The sequence below is a fragment of the Lampetra planeri genome, chromosome 51 (genome assembly GCF_965212315.1).
Source record: "Lampetra planeri chromosome 51, kcLamPlan1.2.h2, whole genome shotgun sequence".
NCBI lineage: Eukaryota > Metazoa > Chordata > Hyperoartia > Petromyzontiformes > Petromyzontidae > Lampetra > Lampetra planeri.
The window spans coordinates 7605056-7614714 of record NC_136157.1 but is presented as its reverse complement, the minus strand read 5'-3'; the positions used below and the strand labels follow the sequence as shown (position 1 = coordinate 7614714).

Sequence of the window (9659 nt, the reverse complement as noted above, 5' to 3'; positions counted from 1 at the left end):
CATGTTGGGGCTGGCTCTGGGAGGGAAGCTGGAAAACTCACAGAAAACCAACCCACGGAGAACAGACGAAGAACAAACTCCACACAGAGACGGACCCGGGCCGAACCCAGGTGCTTTCTTGCTGTGAGGCGCAGAGTTTTTACCACTTGCCCTGTCACTGTATTCTCCAGATTATAAGACGCACTTTTCCCCCTGTAGTGTAAAGTAAGAGTTGAGGGTGCGTCTTCTAATCCAGTGTGTGTGTTTGTTACCAGACTTGTAAAGCTTCATCGTCACCAGGCACGGGTTTCTGGGTGCGTGTAGGGACATCCCAGCGCCAGATGCTGGGTGCCACTGCCTGCCAGCCAGGACGAGAGGGCTCCCGTAGAGAGTTGGTTGTAGTTGTGGCTCTTCCTCCCCCTCCGTTGAAGCAGCGCAGACTCCAGTGGGTTTACTCCGAGATCCACAGTTTGAGGTGCATGGCCACAATCGCACCACCGTGTCTCGCGTCTTTAAATCCCCCGATCACGAAGGAGATGTGCCCATCGGGCTGTTGATGTTCTGACTCGCTCGATGGTTACACCATCGGTGTCACTTCTCACGGTCTCCCATGCGATGGAAATACTCCGGTGTTGACACCGGCTGACAAACGACGTCTCATGAAAGTATGTGCTACATTAGGAGGTCATGTTATAAACATAGAATAGATCACAAAAGATGTGCACGCTGTGTATCGCACAAGCTTTATTGATTTATCATATAAAAATTTATCAAAATTGTATTATCCCATTGCGATGTTGGATGTGCTAGTTTATAGGCGAGGGTTGGTGGATCACGGAGAGATTTGTGAAACTCCCCCCACCCACTGGGTCGCAAGGCAGTCAGGAGAGGGCAGAGCGGTGGTTTCTCTCCCGGTCCTTCCCAGGCAAAGCCAAACGCTCGGTAATTGGATGCGGCCAAACATCCCAACGGCGCAGAACCCTCCTCAACATGAATCTTCATATTAATTGAGGCTTATCTGGATCAACGGAAAGGCACCATTACATTACACGTAGCTTTCAGAAGTGAACATTAAACGTGTGCAGATTTACATTTTTTTACGACGTTAATTTGCAATTTGTGAACTATTAGCTTAATCACGGTTGGTTAAATTTGTATACAATAGCGCAAAGTCACAAGGCAAACATTTGGGCTTACGCGACAGTCACGTCGAAGTTGAACGAACTATATCGCAGCAATGCCGTCTTGTTCTCAACAACATCTCACCTGACGCCTGTGCGACTCACCGAGCTCTTTGGTTCTTTTGGTAAAGTCACGTAGGTATAAAATAAAATTAAAAACTTTGTTATAAAACGTTTTTAAAAATTTAAAATAATCTAAAAATCTATTAAATCACGACGTTTCGGAAGCAACACAAGCTTCCGTCATCAGGTGGGAAAACCACAGCAAGAAATACATTACTTCTCCTCCCTGGCTCCTCCCCCCCTCTTGCCGTATATAATATCGTGTTACGAACGGCTCTTGTCCACTACAGTAATTTTATTTGTTGCTGTGGGTTTCCCACCTGATGACGGAATCTTGTGTTGCTTCCGAAACGTCGTGATTTAATTTATTTTATTATTATTTAAAATTTAAAATTTTGAAAAAAAGTTATTAAAATTAGTTTTATTTTATTTTCTACCTACGTGACTTTACTGAAAGAACCAAAGAGTATGGAACATTGCAGTCACGAAAACGTAAAATCTAAACAGTCACCGAGCTCTTGAAGTTGAGGACCAACTTTGCAGACTGCAATAATAAAGTCGTGTGACTGGCAGTGGGTGTCAACGAAATCACGTTCTTACGTAATTGCGTCGATTGGTCACGTGGGTAATACTCGGCCCAGCGTCCACCTCCCTTCAGGATGAGATGGCCTGGTGGTACAGTCGGCCGAGACCCTGGGACAGAATCTGGATAATCAGCCGCAATTAAACCGGGTACCCGAGTGTACTGTATTGAGTTGATGGTCTCAGCGGGGTGACCAATGGTTGTAAAACAAAAACATCATGTTAAGTTGGGCTTTGTCACTTAATTCAGCTAATATTAAGGTTGAAGCATTAGCTTTTTGGTTGGATTGACATGCAACAAACAACCGTCACATTAAAATAGAAATGTCCCCCCAGTGTGGATAATGATACGCTATTGAAATGTCTTCAGAAGTATTCGTGTGACGTCATCAACTGGGGCCTTCTCCGCTGCAAGGCGGTGCACAGCTCACTTCGGGAGTTCCCTCTAGAAATGGCTTCTTCTTCTTCTCGTGAGGCGATGCCGATAAGCGCGACCAAATAAAACCGGGACGATTTTAAAACATTCTCCGTTTGCGATTGGGGTGACCCTGCGTCGCCGCGGCCCTCCGGCGGTGTGGCGATCCTGACCCCATGCACGCGGCACTCTGCTCGAAGCGTCCCTCTCGACCTGCTCACGACGTCGTCGTCGCTGGGAAAACGTCATCGCCCCGCACGGACGTTGGGGCCCTCCTCTCGTCGGCCGGTCAGATGGAGTTGAGCCCGGACGTCGAGCAGGCGAGGTCGTGGCGGAGACTCATGCCGGCCTTGCCGCTCATGCAGACCGGGCCGCCCGAGGCGCCGCCCGCCCCATCGCCGCCGGTCGCGGAGGTGGCGGAGGTCACGGAGGGGCGAGGAGGCTCCCCGCGGGGCTCAGGGCTCCGTCCGGCGGTCGCCGGCTCCTTGCCGCTGGCCGCTGTGCGGGCGAGATGATGCGTCAGCGGGACACGTGTGGGCAGTCACAAGCATGGTGACGATGATCGCGGTGCGGTTTTGATGAGAGCCGCCCGCCTATCCTCCGGGGTGTCTCGGAGCAGGTTTCATCACACGTCATAAAAACATTTGTATGTTTTGTTTGCTGAACACAGGCACACAAACTTCTGTAAAAAAAGGTGGCTTGCAACCAAGAGCACTGATGGTGTTGCAGCAAAGAATAAATCACACATTATTATATTATAATATGATATTCTATAATTTAATTATTAAAGCATATTATTTTATTATATTATATAATTTTATTATGTTTTATTTTTATTATTTCCATTCTACGTGACTTTACCGAAAGAACCAATAAAATAAATCATACATTTCTTGAATAGAGCGATGTTATCGTGACTTGTGAAAAGAGATGATAGGAGGGAGTTCTGAAGCTAGAAACAAGAGATCACCAATAAAAGTACTCTACAGCACCTCCGATTAGCACGGTTGGTTATGTACGGTGCGAAAGAAGTTCAACATACAAACAGCAAATAAGTTACATTTTTCTTGAACTCAGCAAGGTTAAAGCAACTTTGGAAAGAATGAGTGGAACAATAAATATTTTGTCCAGCGATATGGTGGTTGAACTTTGTGGATGAAATGAAACAGTCCAGTACAACAAGTCCTTGACACTGGTAGCAACTTTGCCAGCAACATATCCACATAGCCACCCAGCAACCATACCAGCCCGCGACCCAGCCATCCCCTGTGACTCAGACACCTCGGCACCCTGCCACTCAGTCACTCAGCCATTCATCCACCCAGCCACTCTATCATCCAGCTTCTCAAAGGACTTGGCCACCCAGCCACATGACCACTCTGCCACCCAGACACCCATTCAGCTGGCCCACCCAGTCACTCAGCCATCGACAACTACACCCATGGAGGGTGGCGGGGAGGGTGGCGGGGAGGGTGGCGGGAAGGGGGGCTGCGGGGAGAGGTTCAGGGGTACCTGCTGTGTTCCCCTCCGACTTCGTCCTCCGCCCGGACGCCTTTCTCCGACCGAGCCACGAGAAACACTCCATGACTCTGCGCTCCAGGCCTCCTCGCTGCTGTCTGTATGCTAAGGAGCGGGGTCGGGTGGGGGGGGGGGCATGAAAGGGTTGGCGTTGGGGGGGGGGGCACAGGAGGACGATCAAAACGAACGGACGAGCATCAGCCTCTGTGGGTCACCACCGCAGAACGCGCGCACATCAGTAGCCACATCAGTAGCCACACGCGGCTGGCAGAGTGGGCGAGCGTGTGTGGAACGCATCGCAGATTTGCCGAGCGCTGGCCCAAAGGGCCCCCAAATGCCAAGGGGGGCAGCAACAAGCAGCGCTGTTTGGGTTGCGTCAAATAATTACGAACGGCCCAACGTTACCTTTTGACGAATCCGGCTTCAGGCGTGCGTTTTGAAACTGGTTGGGAGGAGAGACCGTCCCTGTGGCCGTCAGGGACGGGTCTCTCAAAGCCAGCAGACCTGATTTTCCACTTTCTCCCTCGCCCTCCCAAGGCTGTAAGTAACAAAAAGGCGCACGGAGTGTATCCCTCGACGCGCCAATTCTCACCTCTGCTGCGGTAACCCGGCAGCGTGGCACCCTGGGAGTCGCTGCCGTCTATTCGTGTTCCCCTCCTGCCTCTCTAAACGGTGACGACGACGACAACGCAGTGGCTCCCCTCGGCTCGTTATCTCTCAACGAAACGGATCGTTTCGTCGTCTCTACGGCCGGCTCCTCTTGCGCGCTCCGGCTCCGCTCGTCCGTGGAGTGGAATGCGTCCTGGACTCGAGCTGGGTGCTGCTCTGGCGTTCGGGGCGTGTACAGGCGGCGTCGACATCCGCACCCTACAGCCATAGCCACTGCTCAACAAAGATCCCCCATATCGCCTTAACAGACTGTAGGGGCAAGTGCTGTTAGCGAGCACCAAAGCTGAACGCACGCACACACTCGCCACCCTGTCCTGCTGTCGGTGTGTCTGTATCTTCTGTGTATGTCACCAGGTAAGGCCCCACGGAGCTCTACAGCTGGCGGTCACAACTGACAGCTCCACGAAGTGGCTTATCATCACGTGGACATTTACAGCAGCCAAATACTCGACACGCGTGATGTTCATTCTAAATGTGGAGGGAAAACCCGAAGGTCTCATAGAAATATCCACGCGACCACGGCAAGAGAGACACGAAAACTCCAAATATACAGCAGGCGTCAGGGTCGGGATTGAACCCACGATTTCCTGTATACCAGGCGAGGTAGTTAACATCTCGCCAGTGTGACACCCCCTATACGATCTCAAATAAATAAGCACACAAAACGCCCATAACCCGCCCATATCTGTCTGTACACATGAAGAACACATTCCACGTCCCATCGGGACACAAAGCCCTTCTGGTAGTGCACCGTATTCAGCAGCATTGGGTGCTCTGGACCGGTCTCAACCATTCCCTGTCCCATCATCACTGGGCAGGCCAACTCGAGACCCAACGCCGTTGAACTGCCAACGATATTTCTTTTTCTTGCTATCCACGTTTACAGCCCACATACCGAGCCTCCGGTCAACTTTGTGTTTAATTTAACTTCATTATGAAATCAAAAGTTGCCTCCGATTCCAGCCAAGACCATCGCCGTGATAAATTGACGGCAAGACGTACAGACAGCACCTGACCGAACGTTGGCGAACGCTCGCCAGTGGAGGTTGGTAAAGGTCGTGAACGAATCAGAGGCCGGAAGCGGCATAGAAGTACAGTACAAGAAGGGATCTTGCTACAATACCCTCCGTTGCCCTGCCAAAGCCCATCAACAGCCGACGACACCTGCCCAGTAAACGTAGAACGTCGGGCCAACAACGTTGGTTCAACACTGGTCCAGCCACATGCCAATGTGGGCCCAACATTGGCATCTTCGCTGGGTGTTTTATGTGCGGTGGCCGCACATCCGAGCACTGTCCAGGCTCAGCCCTGCTTGGCTTCTGAGATCTGACCACCTCGGGCACATTCCGGCTGATCAGCAGGTCATGAGCTGCGTATCTTTGTCGCGTGCGTCTAGAAACATCCTGGTCACTGGCATTCTCGAAAAAGGTATGGCGAGATGTAAAATGCCTCGCCCGGTACACAGGATGTTGTTGTGGGGTCAATCCCGACTCTGACGCCTGCTGCTGTATATTTGGAGTCTGCGTGCCTCTCTCCCTGTGGTCGTGTGGATTTTTCTCCAGTCCTCCGGTTTTTCCCTCCGCATTTATAAAAATGGTTTAGAGTATTTGGCTGCTATAAATTTCCACATGACAAGCCACTTCATTGAGCTATCATTTGTGATTGCCAGGTCGCTTCTGAAAAAGAGCTATATAGCTCAGTGGGCCTTACCTGGTAAAATAAAAAAACATTCTTAGAAGTTTTAGTTTAAAAGGACCTCAAAACGTCGACCATTTGATGTCACTTTTGGATTCAGGACTCTACGCAAATTCTAGACAAAACCTTTCCAAGGGCAAGGTTAATATATTTACGACCCAAATTCTTGGGGCCCAGAAACAGACGTTGGTTTTTGGACTTTAAAATCTGAGGCCATTAATTGGATTCCGCAGCCTTGAAAACCACAAGATGCAGACATTGCCGAGCAAAGAGAGAAATAAAAAGGCGCTCCAGACCGTGGGGGCACCAGAGGAGAATGAGCAACCTTCTGCCGAGCGAATGCTCACTGGGGTCTTCGGTGTGAATCACGGGTGGCCAGGGATTAGAATCAGCTGGAAGAGTGCAGGCGCTGTTGCGGTAATTGTGTTGGTACGCCACATCCATGTCTCGCCTTGTGTTGTCCTCGCGAGACTGCGGTGGCGTGTGCGGTGGTGTGCAGAGAAGCTACATGAAATTAGGATTTTTGTTAGTTTTGAATGGAACTTGTACTCTAGTGGCCAACAAACCCCTACTCCGAGCCAGCCTAGCAGCCATCCAGAAAACATCGAGTGACAAATGAAGCCATGCGGGTGGTCAAAACTCAAATTCGAACCCAGGACCTCAGCAACATGGGCGGGAGGAAGTTCTACTCCACACATTAGTGTGAATTCCAGTCCATGGAAAAATCATCGAAGGGAGGGAGGGAGGGACACTACCCTCCCAGGGACCCCACCGGAGTTTCCAGATGAGATCAGATTCCCACGAAATTCCCACGGTGCCCTGGCACCCAGGGTCTCCACGCACCGTCCTTCTCCTTCCCGTACACCGCCCGGCAGATGCATCTCTTGAGCGGCAGCGCCGGATCGGTTCCGTCTGGCCCTCCTCCTCCGGGGCGGAACACCTCGATGGGGACCTCCGAGCCCTCGGGCAAGCGGAATCCGGCGCGGATTTGCGCGGCCAGGATCCCGGAGGCCCTGCCGATCTCCTCCTCCGATGGAAGGGACGGCGGAGCCGCGGGCGACGATGCCGGCGACGGTGAGGGCGACGGTGAGGGCGACGGATCGGGTGGCGTTGCAGATGGCGATGAATTCGTCGTCGACGACGATGAAGGCGATGGAGAGGATGGGGATGTGCACGAGGAGGACGGCGCTGGGTGCTCGATGTAGAGGACCCCGATCACTGCGAGCGGTGGGCTCCGGCGGCACCGCTTGCGGATGTCCTGTGGCCACGGGAAACACGACGGGGATCACGACGATGATCATGATGAGGCCGAGAGCTTTCGGCAGAAAACCAATACTGCTGTTGCAGACGTACAGAAATGTTCAGCATTACCAATCAAAACGTAACCTGAATATCCCTTTTTAAGTAGAATATGCGTACGCTATGAATTTAATAACGATTTAAATTCCGTTCGTCATCAGCGATGGGCAATCCACTGCTGGATGAAGGGCTCCCCCAAGCCACCGCTGCCACCGCTGCCACCGCAGCCACCTCTCGGGATCCCGCGGTGTGAACAATGCACCCGGCACCGGCACACGAGCTGACTTGCGGCTGGGTTGGCCCATGCAAAGCACTCGCCACAAGTGAACCACAAAACCTCGCGGATCTCATCAAGGAGCATAAACGATTACTACGCCGACTCGCAGCAGCAGCAGCAGCAGTGGCGGCTTTTGGCGAGCCATCGAATAAATAGTTACTGCATCGCACGCTTTCATATGCGCTTCTGTGGCCGTCTGGAACGCTCTTCCTTCCGATATTTGGAAGCCACTTGAGCTGTGCACTTTTACATCATCTTTCTTTTGAACTCCTTATCGTTTTTAGTTTGTTGTCCTTCCCCGCAAATCCAATTAGCACGGTTGGCTACGTACGGTGCAAAAGAAATTCAACACACATACATACGTGTGGATTGGTTGAAAGAAGACCATTGTCTAGGGGTCCATCGAGTAAGGGACGCCACGGTGGCTAGGAGATGTTAACTACCTCGCCTGTTAGACAGGTCGTCGTGGGTTCGATGCAAACCCTGCTGCTGTATATTTGGAGTTTGCGTGTTCTCCCCGTGATCGTGTGGATTTTTGGGATTTGTCACATTTATATTGAACACCACGCGTTTAGAGTTTTTGGCTGGTATGAATGTCACCTTGACGATCTCGGCCACGAGCCGCGCGGCTCTCGCGTCGCGGAGCAGCGCGGCGGGCGGCAGCACCACGAGGACGACGCAGCACGACGGCGACACGCGGCGACACGCGGCGCCCGCGGAGCAGAACCGACGACACTCGCGGACTGCGGCGGCAGGAGCAGCAGCGGCGGTCGTAGTGGTAGCGGGGGCCTCATCAGCGGCATCAGCGGCGGTCGTAGTCGTAGTGGGGTCATCATCATCAGCAGCATCAGCGGCTGCGGCTGCGTCTCTGTCGGTACCCGGGGCGCCGTTGGCCGCGCCCTGGGCGCAGACGCCGCCCGGGGCGCGTTGCCTCTCGGGGTTCGCCTCCTGCTGCTTCTCCTGCTGCTGCTTCTCCTGCTGCTGCTGCTCCTCTGGCTGCTCCTCCTGCTCCTTCTCCTGCTGCTGCTTCTCCTGCTGCTGCTCCTGCTGCTGCTGCTCGCGTAGAAGCAGCAGCGCCCTGGAGACGACGTGGAGCACCTGGCGGCTCCCCGCGCCGCCGCCGCCCACGAGCAGCAGGCGCTGCGCGCCGCCCATCGCGCGCACAGCCGCGGAGAGATCCTCCTCCTCCTCCATGGGGGCGACGCGGCCACTGCGCGGCACGAGACGATGCAGCTGCTGCTGCTGCTGGTGGTGGTGGAGCTGCTGCTGCTGCTGGTGGTGGTGGAGCTGCTGCTGCTGGTGGTGGTGGTGGAGCAGCTGCTGCTGCTGTTAGTGACCGTGATGCAGCTGCTGCTGCTGATCAGTCGACGATGACGGCGGCGGCGATGCTGATGAGGAGACAGGGGCACGAGTGGCAGTCGGGGCAGTCCGCCGACCTCTCCCGCGGCCCGTGTGCCCCCCCCCGGCTCCCCCCCCCTCCCCCCACGGCTCCCCCCCCCCCCGCCTCCCCCACCCCCGGCTCCCCCGCGTGGCCCCCAGCCCCAGGCTACTGCTGCTGCTGCCCGCCAGGAGGAGGAGGGGGGGGGGACTGCCCCTTCACCCCGCGGGAGGAGCCGCTTCGAGCGCTGCGGGAACAGCAGCGCTCGAAGCGTGGTGTGTGTGTCTGTGTGTGTGTGTCTGTGTGTGTGTGTCTGTGTGTGTGTCTGTGTGTGTGTGTCTGTGTGTCTGTGTGTGTGTCTGTGTGTGTCTGTGTGTGTGTGTCTGTGTGTGTCTGTGTGTGTGTGTGTCTGTGTGTGTGTGTCTGTGTGTGCGTGTGTGTATGTGTGTATGTTTGTGTGTGTGTGTGTGTTTGTGTGTATGTCTGCGTGTGTGTGTGTGTATGTTTGTGTGTATGTCTGCGTGTGTGTGTGTGTGTATGTTTGTGTGTATGTCTGCGTGTGTGTGTATGTTTGTGTGTATGTGTGCGCGTGTGTTTATGTGT

The 9659-nt window shown here is 53.7% G+C and overlaps 1 protein-coding gene across 1 annotated transcript; it reads right to left on the bottom strand.

The window, feature by feature from the left end:
* Positions 1-706: 706 nt before the first annotated feature.
* On the bottom strand, positions 707-9133 carry LOC144734460 (uncharacterized). Its single transcript, XM_078616651.1, has 4 exons — positions 8279-9133; positions 6946-7360; positions 3733-3843; positions 707-2718 (listed from the first exon to the last, which is right to left on the bottom strand). Exons 1-4 carry the CDS (start codon positions 8870-8872, stop codon positions 2510-2512), a joined length of 1329 nt encoding a protein of 442 aa, XP_078472777.1. The 5' UTR covers positions 8873-9133; the 3' UTR covers positions 707-2509.
* Between the last annotated feature and the right edge of the window lie 526 nt (positions 9134-9659).